Here is an 18,595-nt window from a genome sequence, read left to right on the forward strand (position 1 = left end):
GGGAAAAGTTATACCTGAGATTGTCTTCAGGGATAACTGCTCTGTGTCCACAGATTGGCACTGTAATTTCTATTTCTGAGGCACGTTTAGGTCTTGATCTAGGAGAGTTAGACATTTTCATTGTCCAAGTAAGTGTAGGCCTCACTGACCTGAAATAGATTGAATCCTCAAGCCAGAATTTCATCAGTGGCATGATGTTTGTCTCATGAGAGGCACAGTCTCTTTATACACAAGCCAAGCAATTACAACACAGTGATCAAGGATGTAGCCAAACAGACGTAGGTACCACCTCTTAGCTTTGGTAGGGGTCTTGTAAAGGTGTGTTAGCATACCACTTTTATCAATCCCACCCATATGGGCATTATATGCCTTGATGATTTTAGGGCACTGCACATCCTTCTTGACCTTGGATTCTTTACAATACCTCTGCACCACAGACATTGGCTTTATCCCCATGGCATTAGTTAGGACTGTAACAACCTTTAACCTTCTACTTCAGAGCCAATGTATCGTCACTGGACTTATAATCAAAGGGTCCCTCCGGGGTCTTTGGTTTGTCCATTACCTTGGGATCTAAGAGATTATGGTTACCGATTCTATTTTCCCTAGCTGTGCCTATGTGTGGTGATGAATGGCACGAAATCGTCACGTGTACCCGTCACAAGCGGGGTACCACAGGGCAGAGTAATGGGCCCGCTGTTACTTGTTTGCTTCATAAATGACATGCCAGAACTGTACGTTCCTCCATACAAATGTTTGCTTATGACGCCAAGTTGTTTCGGGAAATTAAGAACCAAGCAGACTGTAGAGCTGCAGAAGGAACCTCTGTGAGCTTCAAATATGGTGGAAGAAATGGCTGCTAAGATTCAATGTCACGAAGTGTAAGAGGCTGCACCTGGGACCTACCAATGGTAAGGAGGCGTATCACTTGTCCCAACGGGATGAAGAATATACAAAATATTCTAATAGCAAGCGATTTTCTGTACTATTTTGGTTTGAACTAATCTCATCAAATACTCATTTATCTATAGGAAATACAACTGAGATAAACATACCTTGAGGATTGAATAAAATTTGCTCTAGTGTCGTCTGCAGATGGGTTTTAAATTTAGCGGACTGATTTTTGGTGAACAAACGTGAAATATCAAATTTTGGGGGGTAGAATATGAATATCTAAACGCCAATATCCGTCCTTGTCCATCAGCGAAATTAATCATTTATGTATGATGATAATTTTTTTCCACTATACAAGAAGCATTGCAACATATTTGTAATTGCAACTATGTTAATAGTCATTGGTTTATTCATTAATGCTTGCTTAGGGCGCACAACCCCTTCTCAGTATAATCCCAATAATATCCATGAGCATTGGTCACGCCTTGAGGTTTTACTAGGCTTCTTGAAAGGAAAACGTTGGTCATCCCCATAGGGAGAATTCAAGACTAAATGGTCTTGCATACTGCCGCAAGTTTCAGGTTGCTGATCTAACGTTCTGCCTCATTTACACACAATTGCAGGGTCTTAATTGTTTCTCTTGCAGGGAAATAGGGAAGAAAGGTGAACAAATACAAAATACTATGGTTATTTTACATTCCATTGTAAAACCTACAATATCTTAGCCAGAAGGCAAAATTACCCAAGAATTTTGTGTGTTTTTTTTCACTTTTCTTCCCTGTTTCCCTGCAAGGGAAACAATTAAGACCCTGCAATTGTGTGTAAATGATGCAGAACGTTAGATCAGCAACCTGAGACTTTCGGCCATATACTGTATGTCGTTTATCTTGAATGATTGTTTGTTTCTCGACAATCAAGGTGACACGTATCTGTCTCTGGCGCTCAGAGAGTGGATCTGTGCATTGCATCTTCGTTCCTTTGGCCCCCATCATCTCCGTGAAATGTTTGTTAGTGATGGTCAGCTGTTCGCCTACGGTATACGAACATTCTCTTTTTCCTATGTTGGCAGACCTGGAGCAAGTCCCACGCAAACACCACGGTTTGTACCACCTAGAAAGCAAACTACGACCATGGATTGGGCAAACCTTACTATGAGGATTCCTCGTGAGGAGAGCCCACGTAAAATGACCTTGTATGCGGCCGACTGTCACAAGTTTTGTGATGCCACATGGCAGCAGGGTCTACCATTAGACAACACATTATGCTTCCCAGATCTTCCCAGGCTGTAGTACTGGACCTCCCTGTTTGATAGCTGCCTACTCGGGGAAGTAGTGAGAAAAACAAACTGAGATTTTGAAATTATAGAGCGTGCCTTTAAATACAAAGATTGGAAGATGCTCCTTCAACTGTATAAATTTAACGTATGTCCCAGTCTGGATTACTGTAACTGTGCAGATATGGAAACCCTAACATACCTAACAATACAATTAAGATGATTCCGGAGCTATGATACCTCGATTATCCAAGCAGACCGGCAGCCTTAGGACTAACAATCCTTCTGACAAGACGCAATAGGGTAGATCTCATTGAAACATTCAAAATCCTGAAAGGGGTGGAAAACGTGAACCTGGACCATTTCCTGTGATGTCATGCACCACCAACATGGTGGGACATAACTTCAAGCTCGCGAAGTAATCATGTAGAACAAACATTACGAAATACTTCTACACACAGAGGACAGTAGACCTACAGAACAGTCTATCAGCTCAAGCTTTGGGCTTCAAAATAGCCTTTGTGAAAACTATAAAAAACAATGGAGGGATCCTATGCAGGCCACTAGCCTCCTTCCCTTGGCTAATTATATACCGTACTGTACACAGTACAATACAGGTATAAAGTTGCAAAAACAAAAACAAAATTGGAATTTTGAAATGAAGAAATGTTTGAAAGTGTGGATATTACCGAGAATGCAACGAAGGAGAGCTATGGCAGTTTTCTTGCTATGTAAATAAAAGAATGGGAATTTAGGATGATGCAATAACTCGTTAGGGGTCAAGTGGTTTTTTTCATAGAGAACATGTCTGCAACTATATAATGAAGGTCAGTGTACTACAATAATATATTTATAATACATGTACTAGATATTGGTTTAATATTCCGTACTGTTTATTTTATTTATAATCTTGACCTGTTTCCCTTAAATCACTGTTCTGTTATCCAGGGTTTTTTTCATTATGTTAGTCATTGTGTGCACAAAAGTGTCATTAAAACTTTTTTTGCGTATCTCACTTGTATAATGAGTCTATGAGAAAATGTGCTCGATTTGCAAAAAATAAAATACGAAAGATAAATAGTGGTCTTGTATAAATCCCATTTTATAGCAAAGTTGTCAAGGAGACTCAGAACCCTTTTGCTTCCCTTTGGTTCTGTCAGTTAATGCAGCTGAACCGAAACCTGGTGCTAGAAATCCAACATAGTTAATGACAGACAAGGAAGGTGTTAAAGCAGGTTGCTCTAGCACCATGACTTGATTAACCCTTAAGATTTAAGAGATAAATCTCCATCTTCTTGGTTGCAGCTGGAGAGATGTTCTAACTGAGTTAGTGTCAGCTGTCAGTATCATGTAATAGTCTAGATCACATCTTGTATTGTCGATGAATAAGTTATTGAGTCTTCTTGGCCCAACTCAGCTATAACTTGGATTTCCAGGAACAATTCTTGACTTGTTTTATCCTTTTCTTATATGTCTTCTTGTTCCTTCATCCTTACAGTAATGACAAAGGCATATAGGATACTCAGTGATTTTTTTTCTGTTTAGAACCCTCTGTGTTCCTTTCTATGATATGTAAGCTTTGGTCTGTTCTTGTTATGTTTCTAATAACAGTTAAATCTGAAGGGTAATAGCATGTGATGACCAGTTCTAATAGGAGCTGTATGTTCCAAGTTGTCATCATGCACTTTTCTTCATCTTTGAATTGCGATGGTCCTTTATTTTGTTGAGTTCGAAAATCGTGTCTTAAATGTGTCTAAAAATAGTTACTTGATTAATAAGCTCATCTGGTATATTGTCATTTCTCCAGTTGATATAAACAAAATTAAAATCACTTGCAGACATACTTCTTTAAGCATTCTAGATATGTTCCTGGAAAACAGAATGTTACAAGAAACACCTTTAAAAGAAGTCATTATGTTGGGGATCCAAGAGAGAGCCATTCCTGGGTGTGATTTTTACCTCTAAACAATATGTGAAGTTTTTCACTGGGTAATACGTAGTAATATCAGTGATACTGTACAAATGATAAATTTACAGGTACAGTATTAATATATTTTATATATTTTTTATAATAATAGTGGACAGGAAAAAATACAAATACTTCGTACTCATGAGAGCATTCAGTCAGAGCACATGTAAGATTGACCCTTTGTCTGCCATCACACTTAACATGATCCTACTCCTCCGACATATAGAGCTCAACTGGCTCTCCATCTTCTACAGTAAAATGCTCCTTATCTTGTCTGCATGAATGGCCTAAGGCTCAAAATGGATTATATCGCCAAATTCAAGCTATAACCAATAACAGACACTCACCCACTGCCTTGGGACCTGTATTTTTATATCTAAACTGAGGGTTTTTCATGACTGCTCAGCCACAGTAGTGCTAGTAATATAACTTTCAGCCCCCCGCCCTTCTCTCTTTCTTCTCATAGCAAAACCTCCCTCCTTAAAAATGAACATTATAATGAGAAAACATTTTAATAGATTTGTTTGTGTTATTATGAAATGATTAGATTTTAATGTGATTGTTTTGTCCGATTTTACAACGCTTTAACTCTCCAGGAAAAATATCCTCCTAGTACACTGACTTGACTGGCTTTTTTTTTTTTTTTTTAAGGGGATTAGCCCACCCGGGCACAGGTCACAAACTCACATCGGGGCCTGGGGGGCGAAAATGTAATAATAATAATAATAATAATAATAATAATAATAATAATAATAATAATAGCACTATAATAATAATAATAAAGAATCACAAAGAAAAAAAAAATTAAATTCAAAAGTGAGAAACAATATATATATATATATATATATATATATATATATATATATATATATATATATATATATATATATATATATATATATATATATATATATATATATATATATATATATATATATATATATATATATATATATATATATATATATATATATATATATATATATATGCTGATAACCCTGAAGATGTGAATTACACGAAAGCGCTTGGGAACTTCGTGTTTTCTTCTTTTCCTTGTGGTTATCAGCATATACCTAGATCACGCGCACCTACAGTGATTTATATATATATATATATATATATATATATATATATATATATATATATATATATATATATATATATATATATATATATATAGTGTTGTCAATAGTAAGATAAACAATTGAGACCCTGCAATGGTGTGTAAATGAAGCAGAAAGTCAGATCAGCAACCTGGGACTTGGTCACAATTTTCGTGATGCCATATTGCCATATGGCAGCAGGGTCTACCATTAGACAATACATTATGCTTCCTTATTAGCATTAATAATGACACTGTATATTATCTGGGTCATTCTTCCTATTTTCATATAGCAGTTCTATAACACCTCTTATACTGAGCTCATCATCAACATCATCATCTCTGTTTTAAGACTATTTCCCACGCTTGTGTTGACTGATGATAAATAATTAGTTTTACACTCAGGTGTCTCCTTCCTGTAACTTTTAGGCCAAGTTTTGTATGCAGTAATTAAAAATGTGCCAATTAATTGGTATCAGTATGACGTATAGGCCTTAGACCTTTAATAATTCTGAATTATTATCATGAAAGTCAATGTTTAGGTAATCAATCACAAATATACACACAGTGAGTGGAGGGCTGTGCTAGTAGAGAATATTTTACTCTTATCTCATGCACACACGCTCCAAAGAATATCTTCACGATTTTGTGTTGGACAATACGACATACTTTTTGGAGCATGTCTTTACTGTTGCAGGCAAAATTTCCCCAACACTTGACAGGATCTGCCATGTAAGTATTTGTCCACAACTATACATATATTATGCACTCATTGACTATACCAACACCCTCTATATTTTCCCTTCATATCTCCCTCTCATCTCTCTTGTCCTCTGCCTCAAGTGCATCAGTAGCTCATTCTTCTTGGTCACCATGCAATTTAGACTTATTACAGTGTTCATTAGGAGTGGGTTATGTTTCGTTGATAAGATTTTAGTCTTCGGGACGGCACGCCGCTTGGCTGTTCCATCACTGTATTTTTCTTATGGAGATTCTTACTGATTGTCATGTTTTCTCCTTTCTATCTTCATACAAACAATAAACAAGCAAATGTCATTCTTTCATTTCTTTGTAAAAAGAACCGGACTTTGTTACTTGACTAAAAATATTGTTACATCTGCAAAAGAAGTAAAAGTATCCAAATTTCAATGTAGTCAAGTAGAAGTAAAAAGTATCTCATACATAAAGTACTCAAGTACTGAAAGCAAAAAAGTAACAACAAAATTATTAATTGTCTCAAAAATTTAAATAAATCCATATAAAGGTAAAAAAAATAGTTAACTGAAGATAAAAATAAAAGACACACAGCATTACACATATTTATTTATAATTTTCTCTATTAAGATTAATCAGTAACTGTTTCTCGAAATTATGACTGTCCAATCAGGTTCTTTTAGGCCTAAATATAAGCCCAGCATGACCTACCGAAAGAGAATACGTTCAGCCGCTCTTCTCCTTAGAATCAATCGCAGGGATAGTGAACTGGCTGAAACTATATCCACCCAACACTATGATCACTTTCTTCCTTATCCACACAAGTATCGTCTACGTGGACTTATGGTCTGCAGACATAATGTTGTCTCTGCTAACATTAGGTTAAGATACAGACTATCTGGCAAGTATCTGAGGGTGGGGGAGGTGACCCGCACTTCTCTTCCTGTAAACTCTGTAACTGTCCCAATGCTAACACCCATCAACACTATTGCCTTGATCAATGATTCCCAGCATGGCTTCACAAGTAGACGTTCTTGTCTAACTAATCTATTAACATTCTGTTCATCAGTTTTCGAATCGGTGGACGAGGGGCACAATTATGATGTGGTATATCTCGACTTTAGCAAAGCCTTCGACAGAGTCCCCCACGAAAGACTAATTAGAAAGGTAGAAGCACATGGCATCAAAGGTAACATCCTTAAATGGATTACGGCGTGGTTACAGGACAGGAAACAGCGAGTGAGCATTAACGGTACTAAGTCCCATTGGAGCAACGTCACAAGTGGAGTTCCCCAAGGCTCAGTACTTGGACCATTATTATTTATTATATACATAAACGACATAGATATCGGCATAGACAGCAACATAAGTAAATTTGCTGATGACACTAAAATAGGACGTGTTATTAAATCTGACGAGGACTCAGCAAAACTACAGGAAGATCTAAACAAATTTTTCGAATGGTCTGAAAAATGGCAGATGAAATTCAACATGGACAAATGTAAAGTACTCAGTATAGGAGATGTAAACAGGGAAACCAGATACCAGATGAACAACGATGCCATAGAGAAATCCGACTGCGAGAGAGATTTAGGAGTAATGATAAGTAGGAACCTTAAGCCAAGTAAACAATGTGTTTTTGCTCGTAACAAGGCTAATAAAGTACTTGGGTTCATACAAAGGAGTGTTAGTTACAAGACTAGCGAGGTCATCCTAAAACTGTATCTTGCTTGTGAGACCACACCTGGATTACGCAGTTCAGTTCTGGTCACCGTATTACAGAATGGATATAGAATCATTGGAAAGAATTCAGAGGAGAATGACAAGACTAATCCCGGGCATTAGGAACCTTGAGTATAGAGACAGGTTAAAGCATCTTAATTTGCACTCCCTCGAGAGACGTAGAGCGAGGGGCGACCTGATAGAGGTGTTTAAGGAAGTCAGGGCTAAACAAAGGGGACATTACAAAGGTACTCAAACTATCCAACCAGGAGCGAACTCGTAACAATGGTTTTAAATTAGACAAATTTAGATTTAGGCGTGAAATAGGTAAACACTGGTTTGGAAACAGAGTAGTGGATGAATGGAACAAGTTACCAAATATCATCATTAATTCGAATACGCTGAATAGCTTCAAACATAGGTTGGATGCTTATATGAGCAATAGGGGTTGGGTGTAAACGGGACTGCCCAGTATGGGCCAATAGGCCCGCTGCAGTTTCCTCCTTTCTTATGTTCTTATGGTCTTGTGACTAGGCTTGTCGCCTCATGGGGTGTAATAAATTAATTAAATAATAAATAATAAGTCCATTATGACTAAACAGATGCTCACAAGCAGCAGCTGCAGGTAATGGGGTGTTAAGCTTGAGAGATAAGTCACATAAAGTCGGAAAGACCTCAGTAGCTCCATTCCTTCCCCTGGGCACGCCAAGTAGCTATCAAGCTCCTTCAGTTGAGGAGTTTGTGGATGATTGTTGCCTCCATAGTGACTGAGTCTGATTATGAGTCACTGTGAAATGTTCCTCTAATTGGGGTGTGGCTGTGGTGACATCACGTTTCGATTCTAATTGATGAGTGGCTGAATTTTTTGCACCACATAACGTCTGGCGGGTACTGGGGGGGGGGGGAGGTCGTGGGAGTTGTACTTAGTTATTTAAGCAGAATTTTAAATACACTCAGTCTCACACATGTGTATAGATATAGGCTTTATATCTAAGACGGAATTATGTAAAGCATTTTAGAATCACAGCCTCGAAATACATTTTAGGTACAAGTATACACAAAGAGCAACTAACGTCTAACGGGAAGGCCAAACCCCTGAAGGAAAGGTGGGGGAGAAGAGAGGGGATTCGATGGGGGAGGAGGGGATAAGAGGGTAGGCTAAGTAAGGTGGGTGGTCAAGAAGCTAATGTACATAACAAAATCAAAAGGAAAGTCCGCTGTCATGGCCACTGCCACCTGACCCCAGACCTGACGTCACCTCACCTCATGAGACCTCTAGGTATGTGACCGCGAGGTGTCAACCCCACACCCACACCGTACCCCTCACAGCTTCACCCACACCATACCCTCCACCCACACAATTCTTTTACGATTTTTGTTATTCAGTTGTATTGGACTAAAAGAATTAGAAAACCATACTTAAGTAAAAGTTAAAGTACTAAAAAGTTTGAGTACTTTTAATAAGTAAATACCCAAAAATATTACTTGGGTACAGTACTCAAGTAAATTTCTTTAGTTACTTTACAATACTGTTCACTACTGTATTTGCATTGTTTAAGGATTGTATGGGGTCATAGTTCAAAAGACCAAAAATTTTATATTTTGAAGTACAGACCAAAGGAGATGAAGTTTGGCACAATTTTATCTTGATATTAGCCCTAAATAGTGGTTCAATTTTACAGGGATCAAAATTCTGCAGGAATGTACAATTAAGGGTTTTTGGTCCGTTATAGATTCCTGTGACTGAAAATGCTGGCATCTTTAATTTACATCTGTTTTCTTTGATCTACATATTGTAAGTTGTTGGACATAACAGAGAATTTGTATCTAGTCCTTGTCACTGTTAAGTTGGAGACAAAAACTGCATTATTATTAAGTGTGTGAGTGGGAGTTGTTACTCTAATGAATAATGTAATAGTGTACTGGTGTTATGGCAGATTATATCCAATCTTAGTGCACCTCAGTTGAAGTAAAGCTAAATATATTCGATATACTGTGTAGTAAGTTTACAAAAAAAAATATAATGGAAATATTTTGTTGTGTTGTTAGAAAAATCTAAATATTAACTAAGAAATTGGTTGTTTTGAACACTAGAAGATCAATACTGTATGTGTTTATATTGGTAATGCATTACCCTAATGAGGTTTGCCATACAAGCAGCATTTTGTATGATCTCATATTAATGGAGCACTTTGTTTTACAGAGCCGCAAAGGAAGTCGAGAAAAGGTACTTTCTCTGGTATTTATAAAATATATCTGTCTGTTTTGCATGTAAACACATCCAAGTGTCTTGCCTTAAACAAACCACGTTTTATATTCGTAAGTTTCCTCTACTAGATATTTACTTGACTTTACTCAGACATGGGAGACCTACAGAGGGCGAAGACCCATGACTGGTCTATCTCTCATGATAACACCACAGAGGGAGAAGACCCATGACTGTTCTATCTCATGATAACACTACTGAAGCATAAACCCATGACTGTTCTATCTCTTATGATAACATTACAGAAGAAGACCCATGACCGTTCTATCTCTCATGATAACACTACAGTAGGAGAAGACCTATAAATCATTTGTCTCACTGTTGATACTCTTAGTTTACCAGCAACATTGATATTCTCATGTTTTTGCCATAAATTTTCAACATCTTTTTTTTTTTGGTATATTATATTATTTTTACCACTAAGCATTTTTTCACTTTAAATTGTGTGTTTATCAGTTAACTGTAATACTTATACATACCCTATTGTGTGTGTTCATAGGGCACCTTTATTTAGTCTGCAAAAAATAAATAAAAATAGCACGTTCCTTACTAACTGGTAGATGAATCCTTCATCACAGGTTTCAAGTGTTGATTAACCATTGAGTGTGAAGTAATGGGTAGATGTTCTGCATGTTTCACCAAGCTTTAAATGTAAGAATCTGTATTCGCTAATCATTATACAGATATAATATATATTTTACTTCTGTAGTTTATTAAAACTTTTGGTGTTGAACTTTAATTTAATGTGGTTATTTTCAGTGCTGTAGCTAATTGAGAAATGTAATTATAGTACACACAATGTTACATGCACATATGAATGTGATTGTGAAGGTTATAAGTACAGTTAGTGCCCTCTTAGTATACATTTGGTGATATTTACAGTACATTTTATAATGGTAGTTTTTTTCTGTGCAATGTACAGCCCCCAAAAGAAGTATCGTTAGCCATGGGGTCGGTGTGAGTCGAGGCTTTCCGAGCAATGTTGCTCGACCTGTTTCTGAATGGTTGGTAGTGTTACATCCGCGACCTTTGAGCATGAATGAGTATTTACGTTTTCGAATGATGTGAATCCTCCGAGGCTTCAGATCATATATTACATGAATTTGAGTGGATGTCGTAAATGGATACCAACGCCATGCCAGCCATCAGCCCCCAAAGGAAGCCGCCTTGATGCTGTGGGTGAGCTTGATAGTCCTGATGATCCGGTAAGCAGTGCCAGAAGGGGGCAATGGTTTCGCATACTGGGTCGGTCACCGTGGAGGGTCCAGAAAAATTGGCTCCTATCCTGCTGCTGGTTTTGAGAAAAGACCGGCAGCATCGACCCCAGCCCAGACCACCGTAGCTGGAATACTCTCCCAATTTCCTATAACCGCCTCCCGCTGGTGTGTTATCCAGGTTGGATGTGAGTAAGGCACATGGACCGGACGGAATACCCCCTCGTGTTCTGAGGGAGTGTGCTAAAGCTCTGGCTCCTGTGTTTGCTCGCCTCTTTCGCCTTTGCCTCAAAACCCAAACTTTTCTTTCTTCTTGGAAGCATGTCCTCCCGAAAGTTGGGAATGATGTATAGATGCCGTAGCTACTTCACTCCTGAGCAGTTGCTCCATGTATATAAGGGATTCATTCGTCCTAACTTGGAGTACTGCTCTCATATCTCGGGTGGCTCTTCTTCTGTCCAACTACTAAATAGGGTGGAATCAAAGGCATTTCGTCTTATTAACTCTCCTCCTTTTAGTCGACAATCTCTCTTCCATTTCTCTTTGCCGCCATGTTGCTTCACTCTCTCTCTTTTACAGGTACTTTAAAGGACAATGTTCGGTGGATTTGGCATCCTATGTACCGCCGGCAAGGCCGTGAGCTCGTAACACCGTTTCTCTGTGGCTGTCGGTCACACGAGAATAACCCGTTATAGTGCCTCCTTCTTTCCTCACACAGCCAAACTGTGGAATGATCTGCCTTCTTCTGTGTTTCCATACTTATACAATCTGTCTCACTTTAAAAAGCTGGTTTTCCGGCATCTTCGTGGTGTAGATTAATACATTATGACACTGCTTGAAGATGTGGCATCCTAAAAGAGCGCCACAATTTTGGCTTGCGGGTAAAGTTACCATCAATAATCTGTCATTTTTGGGGACATCGCACTTTTATGGTCCGCGTATCCACAAAAATGTCAGCACCACATATTCAGTAGGACGGGGTTCCTCAGGACAGTGTCTTGAGTGTGATCCTATTTCCCATCGCAATAAATGCGATAGCAGCATCAGTTCCAGGTGGTGTATCAATCTCATTGTATGTAGACAACTTGGCCATTTGGTAAGCAGCTTCCCGTAAGTCAGTGGCAGGACGTCGCAGGCAACTTGCACTAGACAAGGTTTCATGTTGGACCACTGAGCATGGTTTCAGATATTCTCCCTTGACGACCGTTGCCATACATGTCAGCCACCTCCAAGGTGTCCACCCAGATCCTGAGCTACAGCTCTATAATCGTCGTGTGCGATGTGTCACAGAGACCCGTTTCCTGGGTATTATCTTTGACAACTGGCTAATGTGGTAGCCACATAATTATTATCTCAAAGAGTCTTGCCAGTGTGCTCTCAAGTTATCGAGAGTCTTGGGGCACACGTCATGGGGTTCTCACCAAGGAACTCTGCTACCCCTTTACCACATGCTAGTTAGACCCAAACTGGATTATGGGTGTGAGGTGTACTCCTCAGCCACTGAGACTAGACTCAATACACTGAACTCTATTCATCATGCTGGGGAGCGCCTGGCGACCGTTGCCTTCAGGTCTTTGCCAATCCCAAGTCTGCTAGTTGATGCTGATGAGACACCCTTGATCTTCGACGTCAGTATCTCCAGGTCCAGTGTTGGTTTCGCCTCCACCACCTTCCACAGTCTGTAACCAACACTTGTGTAGTTGACGAGACTATGTCCCCACACTACACTCGCCATCCAGGTCTCCCATGACCTTTTGGCATAATGTTAAGGGAGGTTGTGAGTTTTCTTTGTCTTCCTCCTGTTCAGATATTTCCCATGAGGTTCCCTAGTGCCACGCTGTGGATTCTCCCTGAAGTGTTACTGTAATCATGGGTCAGTGGCTTGTTTACATATGCTTTGCTTCTATCCAGCACGATACATACATTAATATAACTTAATGGATTTCTTGTTACGTTGAAGTATCTAGTGTGCCATACAAGGACAAAGCCCTCCCTCAACTCTAACTGTTGCCTATATGGCGAGCCGGCATACCAGCTTATGGTGATGTACAGGGGATCATTTCAAAAAGATTCGTTTAGCAATTCAAATTGTAGCAACGGAAAATCAAAAAGAGACTTTTTTTGAGGACTTACTCATTTTGTACGGACCACAGTGTACAGTGGTTCGAACCCGGGCAATCCCAGTTCACCCAGCTTCAAATGGGTACCTAAATTTACAACTTGGGGAAATTAATGCTGCTGAGTGCAGTACCGGCCATGCTGCCTCCTTGTGTACCGAAGGCTTATTTTACAATGCGCTGTAACCACATTGTCCTTAACAGGCAGTCATGCCTAGGAGACCCACTTTCACGTTTATTGAAAGAGGTGCTATTATAGCATGCGGTCTACAAAGATATCTTTAGTCTACCCTAACCTAACTTAACCTAACCTAACTATCTTGCAGACTGCACGCTGTAGTAGCATCTTGAAAGACATGTACACCCACTAAAAAATTATTCGGCACCCGTGTCATATTGTATCACGCCGTAAGAGAGCCGAATAATTTTTTTAATGGGTGTACATGTATGTATCGTGCATCTATACATGTGTGTGCGTGTACAAGTATCATGTATACCCACTAAAATGTTATTCGGCACCCTTACGGCGTGATACAATAAGACACGGGTCCCTACGGTGATGTTTGTGACCATGTGGCAGCACCGCACCACAGTACTGTACTACTAGGGTAAACTTCTGAATGAATATAAATTAATCTTGTAATATTGGAGAGAATTAGTGTTAATTTTGCTTGGGTCGTGGTCACTGCTAGCTGTGTTTACAGTCTACTGTACAGGATATTTTGTGCTGTGATCAAATATTATACTGCACCCTACAGTCCTATGGATGAAAAGAGAAAGAAACTACAATAGGTGCTGCTGCATCATTTAGCATTAAGAAGAGGCATGGTATTAGTTTTGGGTGAGAAAATTATGAAATTTCCCCATCAAAATCCCCCGAGAGTCGCCCTTCTACCTCCAAGTAATAACTTCTCTTCTTCTCTGTAACTACTCCTCAAATTCAGTATACAAGTGGATATGTTAATTTAAGGTAAGAAATTGTGATACTGTAAGAGTATTATCGCATTATTCTTACTGTTGTTACAACCTTCACACCCTCTACCAGGACCCACTAGAGGATGTATAGTCAGCCCATAGGCCCATTATATCGGAGGAGACTCTGAAATAACAGCTTCTGTTAACAGAGAAGTTAAATATTAAACACAGACCTTAACCTTATTTCTGGCTAACAACCTCCTGACAGCTGACAGGTGTTTATTTCAATACCATTGTTCCCATTAAAACTGGTTTAATCAAAACACAGCTTTAAAATTACAACAAAATATAATAAATGTGTGCTCTCCGTCCAGGTGCATACAAAAGGCCACAAATCAATTCACTCAGAATAATGTTATCTCCACCAAATACAATGTTCTCTCACTACTACAATACTCTTTAGACTATAATGAACACATCACACTTTAGTTAACATCATAATTATCCAAGATTGTCCACATAATAATAGGTAAATATGCACCACACAAGCTTGGCCCTCCTATCCCCCACTACCTAGCTACCGAGAGTGCATCAAAATCAAAACAACGCTCCAATACTTTCTTGTTTCATCAACATATAATTTCTAATTTTTTTTATGCTTCACACCTGCCTCTTACAGTCTTTCATAATTGTATAAAAAATAAGGATACATTCTACATAGTTTACATAATGAAACGAATACTAGTATACATACTTATTTAAAAATAATCAAGACAATTTTCAAAGTCTTTACCATAGGTTTGGAAATTCAATTCTAAGGAAAACGGGAAACAGCCGAAACTAAATACAATGGGTAACTGAAACAAATATTGAGAGAAAGGGGTGTACAGCTGACAGGAATCATTCAGGAGACAAATTTAGTCTGTGTGCAGCTGCTGATGCACCAAAATTATTATAAGTTTAATGATATTGGTTGGGGTCCGTGTTATATTTGATGACATTTTTCTCACTTAAATGGTACTGTATTGTACTGTACTGTACTGTACTGTACTGTACTGTACTGTACTGTTCGATTGTCTCATTTTATTTGTTCCCTTTTAGTATTAGAGGCAGTTCGGGGTAACAGGGGTAGTGATCCGGGCTGTATCTCAATCTATAACTTTAAGTTTCAATTGGAAATTAATGTCCGCTTAACATACTGTACGTTTAGTCAATGTAAGGGTGTTGTGGAAGGTATGTTAAGCGAACACTGACTGTATCATTTGATGAAATCTATATTCTGTACAGTACTTGTATTTAAGCTGACACAGAACACCAGTACATCGTGCATGTATTTTACTATATCACAATTGTCTTTACCATTGAAAATTTTTATTTGCTCATCTTTTGCTGTATCTAATAGTTTTGTTTTGTTTTCCACCCCAGTCCTTCCAACGTTACCATCAGCGTCCTCTGCCACACCCGCTGGAGGGCTGCGAAGGTGATATTAGCAAAACCCCTGAAGAATCTGTATGTTCTATTGAAGGCCCTTCAGTACTGTCTGTGTATGCTGATGGTCCCTCAGACATAGGAACACCATCAATCCTGCACAGATCGTATAAATTATGAAAACATCATCCAAGGATGCATGATACATCGTCCAGCACTGTAGATGAGGCCAGACTACCCTAAAAAAATGGTTATTCTTTTATCATCACTTCCTTATTTTGATGAACCTCCCAATAAAGCACAGGAGACTGGACTACTTCATATAGTTTTAAGAGAGATTTAAATCATCGTCCAAGTGTGTACAACATAGTATGTACAAATCAGATGACAGTTAGTCAACTAAATATGGGTAGAATATGTATCTTAGATTTATAGTCTTACGATTTATATAGATAATTAAAATCTGTTTTAGACTGAACGTTAACTTAGATAAGTGAAAAATATTATGTAAATTTAGTAACACTGGTACCACATATAAAAGTGGAATATGCTTTGTGTTGTGGTATTATAACTTTTTGGCCCAATCAAGGGTGCATTTGCACTACATCCTAGTCTTGTCACATATGTTAAACACTTTTACTAGGCTACTGTTAATTGCTCCCCGTTATTGTGTTTTACATAACTCAAATTACCTTCTCATAAAAGCTCCACCAAGTTCTTTTCACACTGATGGACTAGACGAGATACACACGACAGTACCACCTCCATTCATACAATTGACATATTCAAGCTTAAAAGAGAAAGAGAACCTGAGAATCATACTTACAAAATGTGAATTTCCATCAGCAAAACCTGCCAGGCATAAAACATCATAAAAGTGTAATTGTGTAACATATGGACACACCCTTTAGTTGTTCATATATTTATGCAAAAAATAATGTTATTTATTGCAGCAAACTTATGGTGACAAAAAATTCATGAAAGTCTGATACTGAAAAGTTGATAATACAAAAATTGGTTATTTGCAAAATAGTTTTTGGTTCAGAGAAAGAAATATTAGACTATACAAGAGAGCATCATATCTTATGTTAACACAGGCACATTTAAAGCCTATCCAATCTGGACCAGTTCTTCCTGGGGATGGTTTAATTATGTATAGTATAGGGTCTACACTGTAGCAAATTTCCTTTAAATCAAGCTATTTTGCCTTGAATCATTGATATAATTAGATATACATTTTTTTTTTAAACTCAGGTACTCATAAAACAAATTGTTAGCTGATGGTTTTGAGAGTAGTGAAAGACCATCTGTATTATTGATTACATGACGCATGCATTCCTTAGTGTTCTTATCATATGTGGTGGACTTACTTAACCCATACTTCTTTACCAGAATCACCACACTCTAGGATCTCTAATATTGGTACAGTACGGCATGCCTTCACTTTCAGCTGTTCAATGAATGTGTTAACACACTATAGGCAATCCAGTACTGTGTAACACAGAAAGATACTTAAAAAAAATATCCATGCAGGTCTACTGAGAGCCAACATACTCGGTAGCTGTCACGTGACATCAATCGTCTGTTCAGCTGACTGGGCTACATGAGTTGCATGTTTACATTCTAGACTTTCGTACACAAGCCAGAATTGGATCTGAATCTAAGAACTTCTGAAAATCGTTCATGTGTTCTATGTCCGGAAAAAATTGGATTTGGTTATTTTTTGTACTGTAATTGCTGGTTCACCACCTTAAAGATAATATATTCGTTGGTGATTTGATAATACTGTAAAATCACGTATTTCAGCTCTATCTATAGGGAACGTTTAACATGGCACATTTATAAACAAACGAATTGAAAGTAGCAACAGTCAAATAATGACCTAAAAATCAAGTTCAATACACTTAGGTGTGACAAACCCAGATATATCAGGTTATGCGGGGTCAAAACAAAGGCATCAAGACAGTTAAATTCTTTATGCTAAGTCAGTGGACTTGACTAACATGCATTGAGCAGCATCATGGCAGACAAAGTACTTTGGAGCCATCAGGTTAGGGGGAAGTGTCTCGGTGACCTCTCCTTAGAAAACAGCATGAGAGTGTTTAACTTTTATTCACATATCCAACCAGAAAGTAATTTTATGCAATAAAATGTGTTTTCAAAATATTCACAAAAATCTAATTTGCATTATCAAGAAACAATTACGTATATTGTACAACTTTTGAATGAGTGCACACTGAGGTATGCAAGCAGCTTCGTATTGTTATTTACATAATGTTTGAGTTATTTAAGCCTGCAGTACATTCTGGGTTATTTAGGTAAAACTGAATAATGATTTAGTGATCTCAAGGAAATTGGAGACTTCTGAAAATTGCTCACATATTTCTGCTGTTACACAAAGTTTTGTCATGACACAACTTATAGTCTGATAGCGTCTAATTAGTGCAGAAACAACAAATCTGAAACTCAGCTGTAGCTCAAGCAGTTGGTGTTGTACAATATAGAAATCACATCAAAATATGTTTTCTCATGCCTGTTCAAATTGTTTTCACTTAATTCGGTACTAAAACCTTCTCCTGTACTGCATATGTGTTTTAGTAAAGTCTTACTTGTGGAAATTACAGCATCAGCAGCACTTCTTGTAAAGTAATTTCCTCTATCTGTCTATCTATCATTTTGAATGTCATTTAATAAGATCAACAGTCAATATGTTTTCTTTGGTTAACCTTTGTTGAGGGTAACACAGTGTGCAGTGTGACAAAGGGCAATAAACCAAATTACATGAATATAAGTTTTATATCTACTAGTCATGTCCTACGTCAAACCACGAGATTGCATGTAAAATTTTAACCCGTCCTCACTCTCTAAAGATTTTTACCTTTGATTTATTGTCATTTTTCTCCATTACCTGAATTAACACCAAAGTGTTCCACTTAATGCCTTAAGCTTTTATCACTGGAATTAAGATCCCTCATCATCAC

The 18,595-nt window shown here is 38.0% G+C and overlaps 1 protein-coding gene across 1 annotated transcript in view; it reads left to right on the forward strand.

Moving 5' to 3' along the window:
* The window catches only part of LOC121859638 (probable G-protein coupled receptor 158), a 91,976-nt gene extending 73,768 nt beyond the window's left edge, over positions 1-18,208 (forward strand). Inside the window, exons 7-8 of the mRNA XM_042356572.1 lie at positions 9,878-9,901; positions 15,612-18,208. Coding sequence (XP_042212506.1) covers positions 9,878-9,901; positions 15,612-15,794 — 207 coding nt within the window. The 3' untranslated portion in view covers positions 15,795-18,208. The remainder of the gene's footprint in view (positions 1-9,877; positions 9,902-15,611) is intronic.
* The last annotated feature ends 387 nt before the right edge of the window (positions 18,209-18,595 follow it).

This window comes from Homarus americanus, unplaced genomic scaffold (genome assembly GCF_018991925.1).
Source record: "Homarus americanus isolate GMGI-L3 unplaced genomic scaffold, GMGI_Hamer_2.0 scaffold7626, whole genome shotgun sequence".
Taxonomy (NCBI): domain Eukaryota; kingdom Metazoa; phylum Arthropoda; class Malacostraca; order Decapoda; family Nephropidae; genus Homarus; species Homarus americanus.